Source organism: Calliphora vicina, chromosome 3, assembly GCF_958450345.1.
Source record: "Calliphora vicina chromosome 3, idCalVici1.1, whole genome shotgun sequence".
Taxonomy (NCBI): domain Eukaryota; kingdom Metazoa; phylum Arthropoda; class Insecta; order Diptera; family Calliphoridae; genus Calliphora; species Calliphora vicina.
Genome location: NC_088782.1, coordinates 58,555,024 through 58,581,646, shown reverse-complemented (window position 1 = coordinate 58,581,646; position 26,623 = coordinate 58,555,024). Strand labels below are relative to the sequence as shown.

At 30.3% G+C, this 26,623-nt stretch overlaps 1 protein-coding gene across 1 annotated transcript in view; it reads left to right on the top strand.

The window, feature by feature from the left end:
- The window catches only part of sfl (N-deacetylase and N-sulfotransferase sfl), a 152,412-nt gene that overhangs the window by 45,923 nt on the left and 79,866 nt on the right, over positions 1 to 26,623 (top strand). Inside the window, exon 2 of the mRNA XM_065503168.1 lies at positions 359 to 562. Coding sequence (XP_065359240.1) covers positions 359 to 562 — 204 coding nt within the window. The remainder of the gene's footprint in view (positions 1 to 358; positions 563 to 26,623) is intronic.

Sequence of the window (26,623 nt, the reverse complement as noted above, 5' to 3'; positions counted from 1 at the left end):
ATTTCTCTACACACAAACAAAATTACATTAATTTTTATTACCTTGAAAAACTATATAAAATATTTTCTAAAATACTAATACGAGTACCATGTAGTAATAAATATTTAGTTAAACAAATTTTTATTTGTTTACAAACTGAATTCATTGTAACGTTTAAAAAACGTTTACAAAAATAGCATTTTTATAGCTGTAACTGCAATAATAAACCAATTTATAATTTTCTGTTTCTTTTTTTTTGCTATTTTATACAAAATTTTATTACTCTTTTGTTTGGCTATTCTTGTTTGCAGGCAAGTTAATAAAATAGAAATAAAAACTATTTTTTATTTATTTTTTTTTTATTTTTCATATTTTGCAGTTTAATACAACGTGATACGAGACCCACACCAATTATCAATTGTCGCATGGGCAGTGGGAAACACACGAGAAATGTATCGCCAGCACCTGATCATCGTACAGAGGCACGTTTACGCATCGATCCGAAAGTGTTGGTATTTGTGGAGACAACGTATTCAGGATTGGGACGTGATATTGCAGAATTACTTGTTTACAATAGAATAAAGTGAGTACGAGTACAAACAATACAAACAATTATTTATTATTTTATTTCAATTTAATTGTTTTTTTTCTGTTTTTTTTTTAAATGTGAGTTTGGTTAGGGATATATAGATTTTAAATGCTTGGATATTTTTAAACTATTTCATGCTTGTAAAAGAATTTTATTTAAAAACTATTTTAAAATCTAATTTTTTGTGAAATTTACTGAGTTTTAGAGGAAATTCCTCTAGATATAGGCTTTACTTTCTACTCCTCACTTCCAAATCAAAAGTTTTTAAGCTCCAATTTAATTTGGTTATTAATGATTAAAGTTTTTTTTTAATTTTTATAAATTTAAATGATTGTCTGCATTGTGGTTAATTTTATTTGTATTTATTTTAGGTGTGTATTTTAGCCATGTTTATGACTATTTTGGGTGTTTGTAAAATTTGTATTTCTATGTGTAAATAAAGGCCTCAAAGGATTTATTGAAATCATTATTTAGCTGCCGTTTTTGAGAGCTGTGGTAAGGTGTCGTATTTGTATTAATTTAACAGTGTGTTTGTGGTTTCATGTTTGTTTCGAAATCACAGATATGTAAAACTGGTAGACCTCTATATCCATTCAAAGGTGTTTGATGTTTTGTTTTGTGAACATTTGTATGACCAAAACCAATGTCAATAATTAAACATTGTTGAAATCATTGATGTGAAGGCATACATTTTCTTAATTGTAAGCCATTTTTCAAATTGACTTGGTTAAAACAGCAAATTGGTGAAATAAATTTTCTTGCAAACAATTTTGTGAATGCTTAACTCCCCTGTTATTAATACTCAAAGTTTTGTGCTTGTTCTATATATATAGTAATATTGTATCCACTGTGATCTGATACTCATCACCTAAGATACGCTTTAAACAAATCTTATTCAGCCAGCTAATGTCTGTGTTCTGGTTTTGTACAGTCTTCGTCTTTGAAAGTACAAAATATAACCCGATTATATATTCGCCTGTGCCGAATCTTATATACCCTTCACCAAATTATACTTCAAAATACAAATTTTAAATATTTTTAGGTAAACAAAATTTAGTTTTTTTCCAAAGTTGTTTTTTTAATTTTTTGTAAAATTTTTTTTTTTCGAATTGTTATTTTAATTTTTTTTTTAAATTTTAAAATTAATTTTTTTTTTAATTTTAAAAAAAATTTTGTTTTTTTAATTTTTTTTTTTGGCGAAAAAAAATTCCGGTTAAAAAATATTTTTGACCCATTTTAGGTCCAACCTTATATACATCGTTGCAATGGGCTTTGAAATATCTATCAATAGGTATCCGTATTGTCTATAATAATGTCTTAGTAATCCAGATATAGATAAAAAATAGGGCAAAAATCGAGGTTGTACCGATTTTTCGAAAGCATGTCTGACAGAATTATTGAAGATTTGGATCCCGAAGATATCTGGGGTCTTCAGAAAATTGATTTCAACAGACAGACGGACATGGCTTAATCGACTCCGCTATCTATAAGGATCCAGAATATATATACTTTATAGGGTCGGAAATGAAAAATGTAGAAATTACAAACGGAATGACAAACTTATATATACCCTTCTCACGAAGGTGAAGGGTATAAAAAGAGAAATAGAAAAAAGGATTACCAATTTTATAGACAAAAAGACAACATTATACTGGAGAAAATGAAGAAAAATTCAGTGTTTAAAAAGCTACGATAACTAACAAATTTTTAACTCTTGCTACAACTACTGCTTCAAAAAAGTGTATGTAGCGGTAGCAGTAGCATTTGTCTTTTTTCGTTTCTTGTTTTTTTAAAACTACTGCTACCTTCAAAATATAAAACTCTTAACAGAGCAGTAGTAATAAAACATGAATTGTAAATGGAGTAGTAGCATAAAAATACAAATCATTGCTACTGCTCTATATCGAGTTTTAATTTTTAAGGTAGCAGTAAAGTAGCAGTTGATGCAGCAGTTAAGGTAGCAATAAAAGTAGTCAAAAAAGAAAATCTTCAGTCATAACACCAAAATTTATAGAATTAAACACTGTGTGTTGTTTTTGTTTTGAGAGAGTTTGAAAGAATTATTCTTTTTTGTTCGTCTCTGTTGCTAACAGAAAGATCGTGTTTTCTGTGAGTATAACAAAAAACCGAACTTTTGTTTACAACACGACCAACTTACACAAATATATATTCACAACAACAACACATAATATACTTTTTTGGCTGAAGATTTTTATTTTTGACTTATTTTATTGCTACCTCAACTGCTACTTAGCTGCTACTTCAACTGCTACTTAACTGCTACTTCTTCTACTACCTCAACTGCTACTTCTATTACTACTAAATTTTATAAGTAGCAGAATTAATAAAAAAACTAATGACTGCTACATCAAAACTTTTTCTTTTTTAAGGTAGCAATAGAAAATAAATTACTCTGCTACTTTTAAATTTTTCTTTTATTAGTACTACTACAACTACTGCTACCAAAATGTGAAGGTAGCAGTAGTAGTAGTAATTATTGACTCCGAGTTTTTATTAATTTTTTAACTAGACTACTTGTGTTTTTTCGTTGCTACTGCTACTTGTAGTTTAGTTTTTTAAACACTGGAAAAATATGTAACACCATGTGATGCTGTTGTAATGACATGATATTTAACATTTTATAACTTGTTTAACAGCAACACAGTCAGTAAAATTCACGATTACAGAAGTACATACTCAGACTTTATAATATAACCTACCACACTTTATAAAAGTCCAGCAGGTTCTGGGTGACTGTCCCGAGCTAGTGATTTTACCAATCCTTAAATAGAAAGGAAAACAATTTAAACATTTTTTTATGAAAATCACTCAGTTTTTATATAATTTTGAGTGTTTTTCATACAAAAATTTCAAAATTGTTTTTCTTTCGTGATTCTGAATCTGATGTTAATCTAGCAGTAAGATGATAATACACCCAGCTACATATTAAGAGTTGTTTTTAAGCCCGATAGAACTTACCAAAGGGTTAACTGTCAAACGGACTGTCATACTGTGCTCAATTTTTGATATTTATGATCAGTATACTCTGGGAAATCATCATGAATAAATTGACGCTTGAACAATTATCCATATTTACTTTGAAAATTAGTCAGCGATTAGCGGAACTTATAGACGACTATTTTATCGCAAAATTGTGTTCAGCGATCAGGCTTATTTTTGGCTTAAGGTTTGTTAATAATCAAAACTGCCCCATATGGAGTGAGAACAATTCAAGGCAGACGCTAAAACCTCCATTACATCCAGAAAAATGAACCGTTTCGGACCTTTTTCTTCAACCATGAAGCCGGAGATCGCGTTACGGTCGTAACCATGATCAATGATTTTTTGTTTGAAACTATGAATGACATTGATCAAAAAATATTGACTTCTCTTTGTATTACAAAAAGCTTATTTATGTCAAATGACTCATAAATACAAGGTGGCGCAAAAGAAATCCTCCTATCAGAAAATGCTATAAATTTTGCGATTGGCCGTTCTGTTTTGACATTTGTGTAGTAAACACATGCGAAATACACGTTAATAAACAATGTTACGCTACACTGCTCCAGAATGCGGAATATTGCTGACTATTTATTTGACCTTAATCACCACCAGAGGAAGATGATTTTTCATCAAAAATAATCATGAGTTATGAGGCCCATTTCCATCTTAGCGGGTACGTAAATAAGCAAAATTTACGCTTCTGGGGCACTGAAAATCCGCGTGTAACCCACGAAGAGCCATTACACCCGTTCAAAGTCACTGTATGGTGTGCTGTTTTCGCTGGAGGAGTCATCGGACCTTTTTTCTTCGAAGATGTCGCTGGCCAAACGGTTACTTTGAATGGTGAGCGCTACAGAGCAATGATCAACGAGTTCTTTTTGCCGCAACTTGATGAATTGGGATTGGAAAACATGTGGTTCCAACAGGACGGTGCAACGGCACACACTGCACGTGCCACAACCGATATGCTGAAGGATGCATTTCCCGGGCGCCTAATCTCCCGTTTTGGCGATTTGCACTGGCCACCAAGACCGCCTGATTTGACCGCTCCAGACTTCTTTTTGTGGGGCTTTGTGAAGTCGCGGGTTTATGTCAACAAGCCTCAGACTCTTGCAGCTCTTAAAGACAATATCCGTCAAGAATGTGAGGACCTATCGCCGGAAGTTTTGGCCAAAGTGATGGAAAATGCCATAAAAAGGGCTCAAATGACAATCAACTGTGGCGGCGGCCATTTACATGACATCATATTCTCGACTTGATGTAAAAAAAATTAAAAGACCAAATAAAAATAATCCACAAGAAGAATCAAAGTTTTTAATTTTTTTTTTAATTACAGCCAAAAAACATCGGAAGTTTACTTTTGCGACACCTTGTATATAAATTGGAGTCAGCTATAAAATTAGACATTGTCTAAAGGGGAAACATTAACTAAAACTACTGGAAGTTTAAAGAAACTATCCTGTGTTTCATATTATAATCTGATTGTGCTTTCCTTATGTTTTTTTTAAGAACATTTACTAACACCACCAGTTCGCTTATGGCCACTCATAATTTTTCTTAATGGGGTTGAGGTTATTATTTTGTTGCCCTACACTTTTTGAATCGAAAATATGGCTGTATATTGATTTTGTCATTCCGTTTGTAACACATCAAAATATTTGTCCCAAACCCACAAAAGTATTTATATTTTGGGTTCTCATAAGATTCTAAGATGATCTAGCTATGTCCGCCCGTCTGTCTTTCTGTTGACGTGACGATAGGGCTCAAACGAAAGCAGCAAAGCTGGCTCCTTAACACTTTTAATTAAATAAGATGAAAATTACAATATTTTATAACGTTTTTCGGAATTTAAAGACTTTGATTAGGATTTAAATTTGGTGTATGTTGGTTTCCGGAATCCATTAAAATCGGTCCTGTGATCAAGGACATCATGACTAATTTTGGTGTAAATTATCTTATAATCTTTGAAATGTTACTTATAGGTAATGGAACGAGTTCCAGTATACCCATTTAATTCCCTCTGACTTGTTTGAGCTTTAAAATTATTTAAAGCGTTTTTTTTTAATTTTCTTCCTTTTCGCGTTGATTTCATAATTGTGATTGGGGGAAATACTATGTATTTGAATGTTTGACTCTACATATATGTATGTATATGTGTATTGGTGTATAAATACGTGTAGGTATTTGTGTGTTCCACATACACATACTAAATACATGTGTAAGCTTTGCAGAAATTCTCTGTATGTGTGAGTGTATATATAATTCTGTCGTTTCAATATAATTAGGTTGCCGTTTTACATTTTAATTAGGTAAATTAGTTAAAAGCATTCTTCCAACTCTCTCTCTCTTTCACTCTCCTCTCAGCATTTTCTATGCTGGTTTTCCTTTATACATTATGCTTATTTTTTTATGTTGTAGCCACTTCATGGTTTTGTTGTCGGAAAAATATGAATTTTCTTGTTGGTTGGGTTTTTCCAGCAAAATTGCTGAGGTTTTGTTTACAGCAAATATTTGTTTCCTGCGCTCGCTGCTTTAGTTACTTGCATTTAAACTCGCCCCGTAAAATTGCTGTAGAACTGTGTAAAATGGTTTTTTTTAGAGAGTTTTGCCTTTTTTTCTTTAAAATTTCACTTATTTCTAGTTGGTTGTCATTTATTTCTATTTCTATTTCTTAATTTTAGATTGTGGTGTTAGATGTTAATTGAACTAGAGAATTTCCTCTGCAAGAAGTCGATGTTGTAACAGTGTGTTTCGTTGCAAAGTTTTAGGGTGTTAAAAAGGGAAATAGAGTGAACTTTTGGCGAACTCTAGATTTGTAGGTTTGTTAAGAAATTATTGAATTAGGGAAAAATTACTAGAAGGCACACTAATGGTTATGGTTATGTTTAAAAGTCATTAAAATTAGAAAAAGTTTTAAGGAAGTTTTAGGAACTCTAAAGGCAGTTTGAATAAACATAATTGGTTATGCAAAGGGTACTACAATAATTTGAAAAATGTATAAAATATATAAACATCATGTGAATAGTAACCAATATTTTCAGAACATTTTTTTTATTATTTAGAATTTCATTCTAATAAATATCCAGTAGTTCGAATATTTGAACTCATTGTATTACAATAAGAAAACGTATTTATAAGAAAATTTTATTCGATAAAATTTTTCAATATAAAAAAAAATATTTCGATATTTTTTTGGAATAATTCTTGTATTTTTTACTTATTTTTGTAAAATTATTTACTAAAATTATTCAACATTCAAAAATTAAATATTATTTTTGGATTACTTGTGTTTTTATTTCAATAATTACTCGAACATTGTTGTAAACAAAAACTTTGAATTATAGTGTTTTTAGCAAACTAAATAAAAAAACTTCTCGAAATTTGTTTAAATAATTAGGATTTCTTTATTCTTGTATTTTTGTAAAAAAAAACAATATAAAAAAAAATTATTCGAATAATTATCCGAGTATTGTTTTTTTAAAATTCGTACTAGTTTGTTATTTCTATTAAAACAAAAGACAAAATAATTATTTGTCTAAAAATTGTTTCCAATACTCGATTTTTATTCGCTTAAAAATTCGAATATTTTTACAAAAAAATATCTGAGTAACTTAAATAATTCAATATAAAAATATTAAGAATTTCTTCCCGAATATTCGCATTTTTATTCGGTTATTTTTGAAAAAAAAAAACTTGAAAATGTAGATTTTTAATAAAAATTGTTTTTGGATTACTCGTTTTCTTAATCGAAAATTTTTATAAACTAAAACTTTAAAATTTAAATAAAAAAAACTTCTCGTAATTTTTTTAAATAATTTGTATTGCTTATATTTTAAATAAATTGTTCGAATAATTATCCGAGTATTTTTGTTTGAAAATACGTAAAATATTTTTATATATCTATTAAAACATAAGTCAAAATAATTATTTTTCCGAATATTTTTTCTAATACTCATTTTTTTATTCGATTAAAAATTTCTTCCCAAATATTCACATTTTTATTCGGATATTTTTGAAAAATAAAATAAACTTAAAAATTTCCAATTTTAATAAACATTATGTTTGATTACTCGTTTTTTTTTATTCGAATAATTATTCGAAAATTTTTGTAAACTAAAACTTTAAAATTTAGTGTTTTTATTAAATTAAATAAAAAAAAAACTTCTCGAAATTTGTTTAAAATAATTTGGATTTATTTCTTGTATTTTTGTCCAAAAAAATTATTCGAATAATTCTCCGAGTTTTTTCTTTGAAAATTCGTATTAATTTAATATTTCTATTAAAACACAAGACAAAATAATAATTTTTCCGAAATTTTTTTCTAATACTCGGTTTTTATTCGCTTAAAAATTTGAATATTTTTCCAAAAAAAAATATCTGAGTAACTTAAATCATTCAATATAAAAATATTAAGAATTTCTTCCCAAGTATTTACATTTTTTGGATATTTTTGGCAAAAACTCAAAAATATCGATTTTTAATCAAATTATTTTTTTTTACTTGTTTTTTTATTCGAATAATTATTGGGACATTTTTGTAATTAAATCATGTAATATGAACTAAGAATTTCTTTACAAATATTCTCATATTTGGGTATTTTTCGAAAAAAAAAAACTTAAAAATATCGATTTTTAATAAATTAAAGTCAAAAAACAAAATTTCAGATTTATTTTTTATTCTGAAAATAAATTTTTATTGGATTAAAAGTTCGGTTATTTTTCAATTATAATATTTGATTTTTGTAAATATTCTGGTTTTTATTCCAATAATTAAGTAACAAAAAATCTAAAAAACACAATTTCCACTTTTTGTTAGATTTTTGGATGTTTTATTTGTTCTTGAATCCAATATTTATCCAGAGTGCATTTGTAAAAAAAACCTAAATATAGTTTTTAATTAAATTATTTGAATAATTATCTGAGTATATTTGCTGATTATTTTTCGATTAAATAAACTTTATTCGATTTAAAATTTTTAAATTTTTGTAATTTAAATCATTAAATTTAAAAACTATTTGGAATGTGTTTTTCATATACATACTCGGATTATTAATCGAATAATTATTCGTATATTTTTGTATAAATTATTTTAATAAATATGCAAAAATGTCTAAATAAGAAAAAAATGTCGATTAGATTAATAATCGAATAATTATTCGGATATTTTTGAAAAAAAAAAAACATAAAATATCGATTTTTAATATAATAAAATCAAAGGAACATGTTCGATTGTTTGTGTTTTTATTCATTGTGTCATCGAATAATTATTCGAATAATTATCTGAAAATAAAACAATATTTTTAAAAAATTGTTCCGATTACTCGGTTTTCATTCCATTATAATTTTAGTATTTTTGTTTGAATAAATTTGAATAACTATGTAATAATAATTTGAATTTTTGGATTACTAGGTTTTATATTCGAATACTTTTTTATTCAAACAAATTTGTATGAAAACTATTAGAAAGAATTTTAACAACTGAGTGTTTTTTGTCGGCTCATTTGCTTTCGACATCTGAAACAGGCCATAAATAAAAACAACAAAACATTTTAGAATTTTTGGTTCTATTTCTAGAAGATAGTTTTTATTACTGGGTTTTATTTCGATTACATTAAAAAATATTGATTCTTAATAAATTAAAATCAAAAAAACCTTAGATTTATTTATTCGTTGTTTATTGGAATATTTATCCGAGTATTTAAAATATTGGAACAATTTTCCGAGTAGTTTGTGTGAAAAATGTTACTTCTATTTTGTAAAAAAGTAAGAAAAAATTATTTTTTTTAAACATTTTCCGATTTCTCGGTTTTATTCGATTAACAGTTTGCCCATATATTTTATTCAATTAATATTGATTAACTAAATATAATTAAAATAAAAAATATTGGTGAAGATTTTGTTGTTTTTTTTATTCCTCTCAATATCAGTAAAATTAAAAAAAAATTTCAGAAATTTTTCAGATATTTTTATTAATTTTTTAATCGAATAATTATCCGGGTATTTATGTAAAATACCAAAAAAAATCGATTTTAAATAAATCAAAATAAAAACTCAGCATTTCAAAGTTTTGTCTAGATTTTTTTATTCGAATAATTATTCGGTTTTATTAATTCGAATAATTAATAATTCCGATATTTAAATATTAGAAAATAGCATTTCAGAATGTTTTAGATTATTTGAAATTTGTTTTGAATAATTGTTCGGAAAGTTTTAATCAAATAATTGTCCCATAATTATTGTAAAAATTGTATCATTAACTCTATTTAAATGTACAATATATGACGAAAATAAATTAAAGGTTTTTTGTTTTTGTCACCCACTGTTCAAATCCTTTTTACTTCCATAATCCATATGTACGACAGCTACCATTTTGTACACTTTCAGACACATTAAATTTTCCTAAAAGTGTTTAAAATTTTATTAATAATATTACATTCTTGCACAAAAGACAGCCACACAGCTGCTCATTAAACATGGCGCACAATAATGAGACGAAATATTTTACAATTTCTGCCAACTCCTCCTGCTTCTTACTCGATTTACAATTTTCAAAAATAAATCTTCATTCATACTGAAGTACTCACACAACTACTACTCATACACTTCCATACAATTTTGCGCGTATTTGGTAAATTAACAAGATTTTTGTAAAGAAACATAATCTTGAGTATTTTTCTTTATCATCCTGGTAGATCCTGAAAGGAGGTTTTCGTTTTTGCACTCTTTTGCCAAAGAGTAGTGATAAAAACTTAAAGCAAAAAGAAATTCAATTTAATTTTCATACTTTTTCTTTTCCTTAAGATAAAGTTGAAAAGCGTAAAAAATGTCGTTTAGCATTGCGTACAAAAAAATACATACTATTTTGTAATAAAATTAAAAAAAAAAAATGACAACATCTACAAAAATAAACAAAAATCATGTTGGATATTGATGTCATAAAAAAAAGTGAACAATTTGGAAAGGAAGGATAACAAGCTGCCAACCTAGTTGGTGTGTGTGCGTGAGTTTGGTGCTGCTGTCGCTCTTTGCTGATTATCGTCAATTTAAATGACATCAATAATAAGGGAAAATTGTATAAAATTGATTAGCTGACAATCCATTTTTGAACACGCAACCCATAAAATTTGGCCAAAAATAATAAAAAGCCAACACTTTCGCAGTTGGATGGTGGATGGATGGATAGAGCGTGTTAAATATATTGAAATAGTGTGACTGGTGGTATTCTTTCGTTTTTATAACCAATAAGCACCCAGTAGAAATTCTAAATCTGAACATTTTTAAATGAAAAAGGTTCGTAAAGACACGGGAAATTTAAAATTAATTAAAAATACTTTAATATATTTAAATATGACATCTCTATTTGATGAATGGCTTGTTCCAAATATTAGTGGAGGTTTTAAACACCATTAAGGATACAGTAGAAGCATTAAGCCGAAATTAAACCATTTTTCTGATAGGTGATGCTATAACAAACACTCTTTATGAACAGAAATTCTACGATTTCTCAAAAAACGGTTCTTTCACATAAATTAAACCTAAAAACTTTAACATTATAAGATAAATTATAATATAAAAACACAATGTTAAAAATTTATGGACAGCAAATGTATGAACGTCTATTTGACCACAATGTTCCCTCATCTGTTCAAAGTGTTGATGATGAGGTTTCCGAAATACAAATGGAGCAATATTTTAAAATCCAATTAGAATATTCAATCAATATTGTAAAGGAAAGCCCTAAACATTTAAAATCAAATGCTGAAAGTTTTAAGCGGGAATTAGATTTATTTGAAGCAAGTAGCAATCGGAGAATACATTTTGATTGTCTTTATATTTTATATAAAAAAAATATAAAAGAAAAATCAAAAGAAATAATCTAAAAAGTGCATTAAAAATCCCATTAACATATTAATCGACATCAAAATATAAAGATACGTTCACAATTTATAAAATTGTGTGGCACTTAATTGCTCTTTTACTCTACTATATCATGAATACCGCTAATATTTAATTTTATAGTAACAAGTGATCTCCAAATATTTTAAAAAACTTTTTTTTTGGTTTTATAGGGGTTCAATTGAATTGTAATGTATTGTTACGAAATTGTACTTGAATTCAAATATAACGATTTGAAAGTAGCAAACTGTAACATATCTGTGGGCATTATTAAATAAAAGCTTTCAGTTGACCATTGATCGTAAGTTGGCAACGCTGTATTCGAATTCGATTAAAGTGTGTTGTGTTTTTCAAGTAAATTCGTGTACATTATAAATTGTGTCTGTATTTCTGAGAATTTATAAACGTGTATAAAAAACATTGAGTGGCTATTTAATTCTGTTGTTGTTGTACATTTTAAATAAATAAACAGTTGTTACAATTTTTAAACTACTAAACGGCTTTTATTTGCTATCAAAAGTATCCGGTTTATTTAAAGGAAATAAACCAAACGTTTTGAAAGGGTTAAAACGTAACAGTATTGTTTTTCTTTTTTTTTTAAATAAAATGACACAATTTTATAAAATAATTTTCTTTTTTACTAATTTTTCTAGTTGAAAAAAAACATGAAATTTTTCATTCCCGGGAAATTAAATTATCCGGGAAACCCCAAACCCTAGTTGTGAGGCATAAGCGATCCTGTTCAAAACATATCCACTATTCACCTTCAATTACAAACAATTGCAAAGTCTCCATCGGTTGGTCGATGATACTGATGGTGTGGGCTAAAAACATTTTTGTTTTTAAACACTTAATTTTGTAATTGACTTTTGTTTATTTATCTTTTCATTGTTGAAATTGAACATTTTAAATCTCTAAAATTATCTGACATTTATATTCTGATTTATACATGCTGTTAGAATATCCTTTACATACAATTGGGAGGTTATTTCGTAACCCCCCATATACTTATCTTGCAACTTTTCTCATGCAACAAACTCATGCTATTGTTTTCACCATGTTTTTAGTAATTGTAGGACTTCTTTAACCACACACGATTTTGGAAAATTTGTAAATTTATTTAGAACTTAATTTCTTAGGACAAACACAATAAACTTTACTTTCAAAGAAATGCTCCTATATAAGTAAGCAAATACGCTCTAATTAAAATCATTTGCTGTAAACTTCAACAATATCTGCTTCATTAATATTCCTATTGGGTGCCTTCTAACTCGGCTAACGAATAAAAACTTTCTTTTTTGGAGAATTTTACACGCAAATATTTGTTACTTTTTGGCAAGAAAGTACATACACATATGTAAGGCACACACATGAAAAACTTTAACACAAATAACCCTGCTGTTTTAAAAGGTGGGAATACTTCTCTTAGGACACATATGGAAAAATGTCTTAAAATAATGAATTGTGGTTCTATCCACATCACTTTTTACCAACAAACCGCTAGTTCAATAGGTACAAGCGAGACAAGTGACCAAAATGCACTAGTAACATCACTAGTAAATTGTTAAACAGATGTCAAAGGACCACATGTGTCAGAGGACCACTGCACGTTAAGATTAAATTCACCAGTGGAAAGTCTTGCATGGATCATTACTAGTTTGTAAGTGGGGTTTTTTAAGTAGCTAATACATTCTTCACTAGTACTATGGATCTAGTTCCATGGATTGCAGGGAGATCTACTCTCATATATACTTCGACATGTTTGTATTTCTACAATGTACTCATACATGGTTAACTGAACTTGATTGTACAATGTATATTTGTTAACCCCATACTGTACATGTGTTGTTTGCCCTGACATTTCTACTATACTATATACGAATCCATATAGAAATTTGGTTAAATTCTGTCACAAAACCCAGAACGAACAAAAAAAAAAAAGAAGGAAATAACGAGTTGTAAAATTGTGATTGCTTTATTGGATGGAAAATTGTAAGCTGGCAACAAATTTTACTATGACTTTCTTTGTTTTTTTTTTTTTTTTTTTAATACAAAAAAAAACGGAATACAAGTTTAAATTGTTACCCAGCCAACCAATCGACCCCCTGTTAAGATATTGCTTGACAGAAGGGGTTTTAAAATACAAAAATAGAGGCATCATATCACTGGTAATTTGTATTGACTGATAGACATGTGAATGTTAAATGGAGTTGAGTTTTTTTTTATTACGCTGAAAGCTTTATCTTTTAAATGTTTACTGTATATTAGGGTGAACCTTGAACTTCATAAATTGTCAATGGTTCCAAGGGCTGTCCAAGGCGACTTGCTTGCTTGCCCGACCTCCAGTGCCCCGCATTGGAAATATCCAAAGTAGATATCATTCTGACTAAGGATAGACGACCTAGCCTTGACAGAGAATTCTTACATTGCCTGACTAATGAAGATGAAGTTGGATAGGCAAAAATACCAATATAGCTGCCAGTATTATCGTCATGCCGAAAAACACTACATTCATTCGGGAGACGATTGGAGAACCAGCACCACAGCTCATTTTAGAACCATCTGTATTTATTCTGATGTCATAAGCGTACACGAGGTTACCCCTGCACCACTCACTCCTGGAGGGAATTAAGACTTTGAGCACCTATCAAACTCCGTATATTGAGTAATATAGTCCGAAGGTTGGTTTACGATCGAAGGCAGTAGATCCAGAATCCCATCGTGGCTCTTACTTGAACTTAACGCTATTGCCAAGATTTGCTATAATCATTCTTGATTTCAATATGGATACTAACCAGCCGCTGATACACTCTTCAATATCCAGCTTTGCAAGAGTTGTTAAGTTATTGAAAGCACCCTCTATGTCCAGGAAGGCTGCCATTGTGCATTGTTTAAATTCGAGGGATCTCTATATAACTCTTACGACTTCATGCAGAGCAGTCTCTGAAGTGCAACCCTTAAGGAAGGCATGCTGACTGTTTGAGAGCCGTGTTGTGCCTTCTAGTCGATACCTTATATGAGAGTCAATAGTTTTTCCAGCGTTTTAAGTTGGAAATATGAAAGACTAATTGGACGAAAGTCCTTCGCATTCTCATGGCTTCTTTTGCCGGGTTAGCCACGTACATGGTTAAGAGAGACAAATATTCTGTGAAGCCAGGGGATGATACACCTCTTCACACTTTGAAGCATCTTTGACTTGAATGGGGAGAAACTATCATAAATAGCCCACTATAATATGGGGAATTCAAATCCCAAATTTTATATTTTCACACATTTTTTTAACGAAATTTCCAAAAAAAAATAATAAATTGTTTTTGATTCTAAAACACACTAAATGAGGATTAAAACTCCAACTTTTAACAATTGTACCTTTTATGAGTTATCATGGGTGGGTATCAATTTTAAATTGGCGGATTACGAGGAAATTTTATTTTTGGTCTCAAATTAAAATTATTCCCTAAAAACATTTCGAAGTCTGCTTATTTGAGATTTTGCAATTTTAAATTTCTAGGTCATTGATAACCCTTCTATATGAGGGGTCAAAAGTGTCTAGTACAGCAAAATTTTACTTTTTAGATAAATTGCATTTGATGGTAGCAACTTAATATGAGGTATGTCTCATTCTGTCATCTATCTTAATTTGTCCGCAGTTGTTGAAAATTCTTCATAAAAATTTTCAGAAGAAATGTTGGAAAAAAGCGATGATGATGACAAATGCTGGATCATTTCCCTTTAAAATGATGTATATCATATGCTGTCATATATTTTACTTTATCCACAATTGTCAATGAACGATGAAAAAAGCTAATCTTCATAAAAATGTTAAAAATAGTCTGACGAAATTTTGGAGAAAAAGCAATGATTTTAACAAATAGTGGGTCATTTAAAATGATCCTGTCTCATCCTGCTATGATGGTAACAATTGCTGGATTATTTCCCTTTAAAATGAGGTATGTCTCATCCCGCCTAATAGTTTTTAATGACTTAAAAATGCGGGATTTACAATAGATGGCGCATTTTTGGAACTGGGTTTTTTCTGCTTCGAAAATGTCGAACAAAGCGTCATATGCGGGATATTTTGCTTTAATTTAAAAAAAGTACCGCTGAAGCACATTGATTGCTTACCAAAGCTTATGGTGAATGTTTTATATCGCTTCCAAAGTGCGAGAGATGGTTTGTGCGATTCAGAATTGCTGATTTTGACATGGAAGACAAAGATCTCCCACGCCAGCCAAAAATAGGAGCCATTACTCCATGATTATTGTTGTCAAATCCAAGAAGAGTTTGAAATATCATTGGGAGCTACTCAATCAGCAAATTTCAAAACATTTGCGAGCAGCAAGATCTACCCAAAAGCAGGGAAATTGGGTTCCATACGAATTGATGCCGAGAGATCTTGAAAGACGATTTTACAATTATGCTTGAACGCTATAAAAGAAAATAATTTTTGCACCTAATCATTACTTGCGATGAAAAATAATTACAATAACCAACCAGCCGAATAGACACCAAAGACAAATATACATGGTGTTAAGGTAATTCTCTGTATTTTCTGGGACTATGAGCCGCTGAAATCTGACCAGACCAGCACAGCCAGCATTGACCGAAGAGACTTGAAACCGTAATATTTCATCATGAAAACACTAGGCCACATATTGCAATACCTGTTAAAAAGTATTTAGAATGAAGTGGTTGGGAAGTTTTGACCGTGCCCCATCCGACTACTATTTGTTTCGATCAATGCAGAACGCTCACTCTGGGATATGCTTCGCTTTGGAACAAAGTATCCGATATTGGCCTCAAAAGATGAACAGTTCTTTTGGCTCGGAATACATATGTTGGCAAAAATATGGGGAAATTTCATAATGTTTCAAAATGAAACTTAAAAAATAATATGACACAAAAAATAAAACCTATTTGTGAGTATGTCCCAAATTAGCAAATATGTCACAAATACTAAATACTATAATATATATAAATATGTAATGACTTAAGGCGTTACGCCGAAACATATTTGCAAATATGTAATAGAGTAAAATTTTACGTCGAAACATGTTAAACTGGGCATATTCTTCACTCACTTCTGGGGAGTATAAAAAATCACAAAAGTGCAAAAGAAGGACCAGTCTAATGTTTACTCATCAGCTAGCAACTATGTACTTGGAGAGATTATAATAATGATTTTGCTGACTGGTTAACTTTTGTTTCGATAATTTTTTTTTATTTTAACTTTATAACCATCAATTGGAATTAATTACTTTAACGATATAGTTTTCTTTTTTAACATTCATTGTAAGAGTTAAGGACAAATAACAATTATATAATTGGATTGGAATTGGAATTGGATTCAATTTCTTTTAAAAATGTCTTATCTCTCAGTTATTAAAAATTTAATTTAAAAGAGCTTGAAGTTACAAATGTTTCGTTTATGGGCAAATCTACTGACTACTGACTAGATGTAAAGTGAGTTAATTAATCAATATTCTATAAAAACACAAATTTTAAAATATTTAAATTAAATCTCATTTAAGCTTGCAAATCACAAATTCCTTAAAAGAAACAACAATTTTACAATTATCCTGTGCAAGTGCAAGTAAATTATTTATGCAAATCTCTTGTCCTCCCCCCTCTGTGTCTTTATTTAGCAAATACATACATCTGTACATCATTTGCATACTATGTGTTTGTATTAGTAAATTTATTTACTTGAACACACACTCCCACACAATGCAAAATTGCTTAATTTAAAGGCATTTTGCCTTTGGACTTCCGTTTCCGTTATTTCTTAATTACTTTTAGTTTTTGGGGGCTATTTAACATTAAATGGCAAATAAAAATCTGTGACTGCAAACACATATGTATGGTGTGAGCTGAAATATATGAATATGTATGTGGAGTTAGGCATACAAACACATATATTTGATTTGGTTTTGTATGCACTCACATACATAATTATACTAAACATACTTACTTATTTGTACATTAGACTACTGCCAAATTATATATAATGGGTGTATGAACTAAAAATGGCCATTGTTAGTTATGACATTTTCCCATCTTTCTGGCAACATATGGATTCCGAGCCAGAAGAACAGCTCATCTTTTGAGGCCAAGAAAGAATCAAGCCAATATAGGATACTCTGTTCCAAAATTAAACTTATTCCAGAGGGAGTGTTCTTCATCAATCGAAACAAATAGTAGTCGGACAGAGCACGGTCTGGACTATAAAGTGGGTGGGGCCAAATTTCCCAACCACTTCATTCGAAATACTTTTTTACAAGTACTGCAACATGTGGCCCCGAGCGTTGTCATGATGGAATATTACGGTTTCATGGATCCATTTTTCTTCGAAAGTAATAAGGGTCCTCATGTAAACGCTTAAAAGCCTCGCAAACTGTGCAATCTGTGCATTTTTACACTCTCGAAAATGAAATGTCAAAAAATGTATGGAAATTCGTTTGCACAACTCCGATAAGTTTGCGCGACAATTTAGACTCGCAAACTTGAATTTATTGTGCATTTGATGAATCAGCTGCTTTTGTTTACTTTTATTTATAAGAAATAAAAATCAAATAAAATATAAAAATTTTGTGCATGTGAAAATTGTGTAACTTTGGAACAGAATGATTGTATTAAATGACATTGTGTATGAAAACATTAACCAACAGCTAGAACATAAACAAAGTCCTCCAAACTATGTATACCACCGTTTGTTCCAAAGATTTAACTTTCATTCAACATTTTAAAATTTATACAATTTGAAAAAAAAATTATTAAAGCTTTTGTTGAATTTATGTATTTTTATTTGACAAATATAAATTTTCTGTATAAACTTGCACAAAATTGAAAAGGTGGGTTCATGAAACATGTCGCGCAAATTTGCCCATTTGCACAAATGGGAAACTTAAGCGTTTAAATGAGTACCCTTAATGATTTTTTACAATTACAGCAAATATTGTGGAAACATAAAAGGACAATATTCACAAAATACATTTGAAGCAGCCTATTATGAATTGTTCTTCTTTTGAATATATTATTTAAGTACATTTCCTTAATACATACAGCAATATATATGTAAGTATGTGTAAACCTACATACATCTAAGGAATGAGTCCGAAAAAACCTTAACACACGTTTTTCATTAAAACTTTAAACCCAAGTATTATTTGAGTTTTATTCACTTCACCTTCATGAGAAGGGTATATATAAGTTTCTTATTCCGTTTGTAGTTTCCACAATATAATTTGCCGACTCTATAAAGTATATATATTCTGGATCCTTATAGATAACGGAGTCGACTGTCTATCCGTCTGTCTGTTGAAATCAACTTTCCGAAGCCCCCAAATAACTAACATACACGATTCATACATCAATATTTAGGGAATTCTTTCGGCTCGGTTGCTATTTAAAGTCGAGAAAATCGGTCCACAAATGGCTGATATATAAGGAAAAAACCAGGACAACCTCGATTTTTGATCTATTTTTGACCTTTATCTGGATTACTAACTCATTAATATAGACAATATGGATATCTAATGATAGATATTTCAAAGACATTTGCAATGGCGTATATAGGACCATAGTAAGTTGAACCTACAATGGGTCAAAATAGGAAAAAATATTTTTTAACCCGATTTTTTTTCCCTAAATATTAAAAAAAGGAAAAAAAAAAAACAAAAAAATTTTTAAAATTTAATAAAAAAAAAAATAAAATTTAAAAACAAAAGCTTTGGAAAAAAAGTTGTTTATCTAAAAATATTTAAAATTTTTATTTTAAAGTATAATTTGGTGAAGGGTATATAAGATTCGGCACAGCCGAATATAGCTCTCTTACTTGTTTTTTTGATATGGTTACCTCTGAAAAGTATATCAGTTATCATGTTTGATGTCAATTAAGTTCATTTGTTTTTAATCTAAAATTATTAAATATTTTCAACAAAACCCAAAGGTCTGCCGTCAAAATGATTCCAATGTTATTAAACAGTATTGGGAGAACTTGTTCGGTTTCTAAAGCCAATAAATAAAAAGCATTTTCAAAAGAGCTCCCAACACATCCGGTAGGAAAGCAGTCCGGTTAGCTCAGTACTCAGACTATTTAGTAAGAAAAATTAAAGCCAATAAAGGTTTAAAAACATACAAATTTAGAGGAAATTGAATTAAAATTGTATAAAAAAATATACCTGGATTACGAAACGTATGCTTTGGAAAAAATTTCGCAGCTTCCGGGTCAATATTTTTATGTTGATAATGCTCGAGGGAATGTTGTAGGAAAATTTAGGACCCAAAAGCTGAAAATGTTCCTAAAAAGTTCATGGCATGGCAAGCAATATGCAGTTGTTTCAAAATAAACCAAACATTTGTTACAAATGGTTCTGTAAATACCGATATTTACATCAAGGAATCTTTACAAAAGAGGATGCTTCCATTCATATGACTTCTTAGCGTGTCCACTTATTTTTGGGCTGATTTGGCATCCTGTCTCTATGATAAGCAAGGTGTTGAGTGGTGCAAGAACAATAATGTGGTATTTGTACCAAGAGAGGCAAATCCTCCAAACTGCCTGGAGCTAAGGCCAGTTGAGAGATATTGTGCTCTTGTTAAAAGAGAATTGAAGAGCATAAAAAATGTGTTCATAATAGTGGTAGATTTTAAACGGAGATGGACTACCTGTTCGAGCAAAGTGACAGAAAGCACTATAAAAAACTTAATTGAAGGGTTTCCGGAAAAGGTTCATAAATTCATCACTATTGATTAACGTATGGTGAATAAAATACGAACAAGTAAAACACTCTATTTAAAAATGACACATGACATTAACAAAAAAATTACATACGGTAAATTCAAGAGTACTGTCTTTTTATTTATCAAACATAAAATTGTTCGGATCAATTTAATATTTGTTTCGAAAATGGCACTAAACGAACTGAACCGTCGAAAATTAATTGTTAAATTTTGTGAAGAAAACCCAAATAAAACCAAAAATGAAATTTTTTGGCACTTTAAGGACAAGGGATTCCAAAAAACCTTTATCTACAAGACAGTAAACCTATATGAGAACAATATGCCAATTGAAAGAAAAAGTGGATCTGGTCGAAAATGCAGTTTACAAGACTCCAAACTACGCTCTAAATTAAAAAATGAAGTATTAGGTGCCAGTGCAAAATCATATCGTCAATTGGGTAGGAAATATAATTGTGACAAAAACACAATTAAGAAATATTTAGAATCCATGGGAGTACAGAAAAGGAAGAAAAGAACAGCACCATTTACCACCGAAGCTCAACAAAAGGTAATTAAACATAGACTACGGGAGCTTTCCAGAAATTACTTTTCTTGCTCATCAGAGTACAAATGTGTAATGGACGACGAGACATATTTTACCGTTGAAGGAAATGAATGGCAACCAAAACATTATTTTGAGTCTTCTAGTCACGCCGCCACCGAAAAAGTTAAATTTATTCGTAAGACAAAGTTCCCAGGAAAAGTTTTGTTATGGTTAGCCATAAGTGAAAGTGGTATCAGTGAACCAGTTTTTTTTAAAGGTGGATTAGCTGTGAATGCCCAAGTTTACAATGAAAAATGTGTGCCAGCACTTAAAAATTTTATCGAAAAATATCATCGAAAACAAAAAATTATTTTTTGGCCAGATTTGGCGTCCTCTCACTATGCGAAATCCACAATAGGAAACTTGAAAAATAAAAAAATAGAATTTGTCCCAAAGGAAATGAACCCTCCAAATGTTCCACAATTGCGACCTATTGAAACTTTTTGGGCTAATTTGAAACGAAAAGTTTATGAAAGAGGATACAGAGCCAAAAATGTTGATTCCCTAATTCTGAAAATAAAAAAGGAGCTGAAAAGTATAAATACAGAAGGAATTCAGGCTTCAATGAGTAATCTTCCCAAAAAAATAAGAAAAGCAAATCGCGAAGGAGCTAATTTTTTTTGTAAATAAATTTAATGTATGTAAGCTTAAATATTAATTACAATTTGAATTTTAATAAATTTTTTTTAACTGTTTTCGTTAATTTTATGTTTGTTCGTATTTTTTTCACCATACGTTAGAACTATAAAAATAATATTTTTTGTAAATTGTAATAATAATTTCAATCAAACAAAAAAAATCAGAACTATAAGTTTAGTACTTTCTTTTTTATTTTTTCGATCTCAATCCTTAGTACATATCATTTTAGCATACGTATGTGTATGTTTTCATTTATGCCACTTATTTGTATGCAAAACGCCCCAGCTAATAATTGTTGCTGCATGTGAACATCATCACTACTTTGCCTCTGTTTGCATACAAAGTTATTTTTATTTTTTTTTGGTTTTAAGCCTAAAATGCCTTTAAAACATTGTGATAAAATTTCTGTAACAAAACATAATTTTTAGTTATATTTTGTTCTATTTGTTTGGTTTATGCTTTAAAATCACTTTTGTTGTTTATTAATAAGCCTTGGGATAATATATTAGTTTGTTGCATGTTAATTATTCAATAATTAAAAATGTGCTACAAGAAATTTGTTGCATTTTGCTGAGGAATTGCTGTTGTGGCTGTTTGTGCAGTAAAATCAATGGCTTTAGTGAAAGTTGTAGAATTTTCAAAATGAAATAGATTAAAAACCATTAGAGTTCGACCGATTATTGGAGAAAAAGAAAGTATTTAACTTATGCAATCTTTAATGAGGAAAATTAATAGAACATCATAATACTGGCGGGGTTACGACATACATGTTATTTAACAGAAGTCTAAAACCAGCCGTAGACTTGGAAACATTTGTGTATGTTACCAGTGCATCGTAACAAATAAATCAAATCACAAGTGCTGAAATTCCCAGGATTCTTTTGGATTAGCCATAAACCATCCACCATGCACCATTTATTAGTAAGGGCTTAACCACCATGTGGAAGAGAGGTTTGTTCCCAAGATCTTCGCTATAACCCTTCTGCAGGCATATATGTTAATAGCTGCCTTAGATGCCTCGTAGGGATATTAAAGTATCAGGATAGTTTGGAGTCCAGAATGATACCCAAGAACTATACATTTTCCAAGGATTCACACGAAGGAGTTTTTTTTTATTTATATTTGCTCTAGCAGTGATAGAGGTGGTTCAGGTGTTTCCCAGATACAGCCAAAGGAACATCATCAGCATTAGCAACAGTCTTGAACATCATGTAGTCTAATTCCATGAGCAGGATTTTAATGGCAAGATTCCATTGGAATGGCGATAAAACCCATGCCTGTGGAGTGGCCCGATTTGCTACTCTGAAAATAGTAGCAGTCCCCATAGGAGAGATAATGACTCTGAAGTCAGAAGTCTATCTATGAAACAAAGATAGACTTCTGTAGGCATGTTGAGAGGCAGAAAGTTGTCTTGAATCTATCGAAGACGTCAATATCCTTCACAAACTTCTCATGTCAGAGGTTCTCTAGGATTTGCATTTCTTAACAGGTTCTTTAATTTGTTTACGGAGGATTTAAAGTCGGACCAGTTTCCTAGTCTCTTTAACACAGACTGACCATATAATCACCCCCTATCGTGAATAACATGTGAAATTTATGTTCCCATGAAATATCCATTTCCCTCGAAGGGAAAATTGCTATCGTGATATTCTCCTGAACTTTTCATTCACAATAGTTGATTTTGTTCGTAACAGCTGTTTATTGTTTACAAAATTCCATCTAAAAATTTCCCATGTTGTGGAATTTTCAAAGTTCATGAACCAAAAAGGGAACACATTTCATGTGAAATATTAATTTGCGATAGGGGTGAATGATCCATCAACATATTCTGAGCCCTTCTACAGAATTGCACCAGCCTCGATTTTAAGCCAATAATATTTCAGAGCCTTTAGCGCAACTTGACTACACAGAGAAAACCTGATAGCATCCGAATTTGTTGCCAATCGAATGATTCTACCTTATTGACCGAATTTTACAGTTGTGGCTACAGAATTTTGGAAAGGGTAAGAAAAGTTTGGTTGCTTAAACCGAAATTCTTCTTAATCAACTGACTTTCTGTTGATAGAACTGAAAAATTCGATGTGTTCAACCGAATTATTCGATTGGCAACAAATTCGGTTGCTATCACGAATCTGTTTTCTCTGTATATGAGCATAGAAGTCACATCCTTTTCTTTACCCATTATAAGCACTGATGCACATTGTTTTCATAAGGAAGTCTATGTCCGTCTCCGCTATATAGACCCCAGATCTCGTGTACGCCTCCATTTTCGATCCATCTATGAACGTAATTGTATAATCTCTCATATCATTTTCTAAAATTCCTATGATCTCTGTTGCTGGATCTCTACCGATCAATGTCTGTGACTTTGAAGTCGGTGATAACCGGATTTTCAAGAGACCATAATTGGAAATCCATATCGTATCCTCATTCCCCTTGGTCTAAATAGAACCAACACATGTAGTCTTGATAATCTTCTTTTCGCCATTTACAAAACCAATTAGTGTTCATTTTATGACACCGCTAATGTCAAGTAAAGCACTTCTTTCAACTTTAGTGTCTACTTATGAAACTAAATTTTCTATAGAATCCGTTTTCGAGGCTGTTCCGTAACTATTTTTCTTCAAGAATATTTAAGAGTCAAACTAACTCCTAGGTATTTATTAGTATTAGTTTCACTCTTCTGAGTTTTGGAATTATTTCTTCTAGTGAAGAGAACTTGATCCGTCTAGTGCTGACTAATCCCACTCATTAAAACCTGTCTGCATGATTTTGCTAATAATAGATAAAAAAAATTACCGAAATCAGTATCACTAGACATTCCGACCTCGTTCCTCAAAAAGTTTTAAAACACGTTCACCTCTAACAACCACATTACTTGTGATAATACAAGGAAAACTGTACCACCTGGTAAATATTCTTCACAATCTTACTTCACCTAGATTCGAATTGACGATTCTGCTTCTAAGCTTCAGTAATATTCATTCTACCAAAAAATCTTGAAATCCAAGACCCTTAAGTGCGAATTCCTCAATGTCATTAATAGCTTCTTCTATATCATAAACTCCGCTAATATTATATTTATGTTTCAAGCCTTTTTCTACACATATATCCAACGATGTCCTAAATTTATCCTTAAGGCAATTTTCTTTCAAGTGTTTCTTTCACTAATCGCTTCCCATCTGTAAATTTAAATAAAACGAGTGTGTGTGTGAGATATCATCGATATCTTTTTATATGTTTGACAGGTATATCGATGACATTATGTATTGAATATAACATCGTGGAAGTATCTGCCACGGATTCCATGACTCTGGCGTATAATCAGACCGATGGCATGAGTTATGAGGGCCGCCGTTCTTTGTGTCTTATTCACATAGACCTGCAACTTAAGAAAATAATTCAACGGGGTCAAATCGCACATTTTGATAGCCAGTTTACATCGTACAGTTTACAACTATGTGAGATGACCATGCCCTCAAATCGCTCGTGCTTATGAACCGATGACGCGTATCCCATACTTTATATGAAAGGTGCCACGATTTAAGCACACACTCTCTGACAGGCCACGGAACTAATCCGTGACCCAACCATATAATACCCTACACTAAATAATTGACCAAAAACATTTTTCTTTTAAAATTTTAATAATTTATATTCGTGAGTGATTTTCGGAAGTGGGCGTTATATGGGAGCTATGACCAATTATGGACCGATCACCATGAAACTAGTCCGTCTGATTTATGTTTATATGAAAGTTATTTATGTTGAATTTTGTGTGTATACCAAAATTTTTAAGAAATCTACACTCATTAAAGTGATTTTCGGAAGCGGGTCTATATGGGAGCTATGACTAATTATGGACCGATCGTAACAAAATTTGGTGACATGAATTTTGTATATATAAAACTTATTTGAAGAAGAATTTGTGGAGATGCATATATAAATTAAACATTTTTGACCGATAAAGTCCAATTTCGGTAGAACATGTGTATGGGGGCTAGATGAAAGAATGGACCGATTTCAGCCAGTTTTAATAGGCTTGGTCCTTGGGCCGAAAAAATAATATGTACCAAATTTTATCGAAATATCTTCAAAATTGCGACCTGTACTTTACAAGGTTTACATGGACAGACAACCAGCCAGCCAGACGGACGGACGGACATCGTTTAATCGACTCAGGAAGTGATTCTAAGTCGACCGGTATACTTTAAGGTGGGTGTTAGACTAATAATTATGGGCGTTACAAAATCTGCACAAACGCATTATACCCTCATCACTATGCTGGTGTAGATTATAAACACTTGCACTAGTTTGGTCAAAACTATTTAAAATTAGAGTTCGACCGAAGGAGAAGGTTTTGGACAGTATTCGGTATTTGTACAACAGTTGAACGAACCGAAACTTTTATACAACACAAAAATGTTCTAACTATTAAAACATTTAGTTTGCTAAAATTAAAACATTTGACAGATTCTTGGTTTTTTTTTTATTTAAGTACAGCATACAAAATTTAAAATCTAATTTGTCATTGTCTTTAATATCAACATAAATAGTTGAGTATATTTGCCATAAATCCCAGCTAAAATGCTAGATACTACAATATATCCCCTATTTTCACTTAGTTCTAATTTATGTCGTTTGCATACAGTTAAAACTCCTACTCATATACTTTATAAATTTATAATTTTGTATTTTTGTTTGAAACGTAAAACATGTTGCAATAAAGGGAGGAACCAACTTTTTATTTCCATTTCGTTTTTTATCTATGAAAAGTTACGCAACAATATATTTTAGTTTTTTTATGGATTCGCATGCATATTTCGTGCATTTAGTTGAAGCAAGTAGTGAAGTAGTTCGTACACTCTTATAATAAAAATTAAAAGTAAACGAAAACAATTTATAAGAAAACTTGTAATCTTCTTATATTAATAGCACTATTTAGGAATTCATTTAATATTTTACTGAGAAAAAGTTAAATTAAAATAATATTTTTCCCATTTTATTCATTTAAACTTATTTGTTAGAATTTATCTTGATTTTCTCTGAGTGTATGTTATGGTATATGCTAAGTTTATGTTTTCTCTACCAAAACTATGCAATATATGCAGCATTTCTTGTTTTTTTTATTTTTTTGTTTTGCTACTGTTATCGCCCAACTCTATATGCTGCATTTTCTGTTATTTTTTTAAA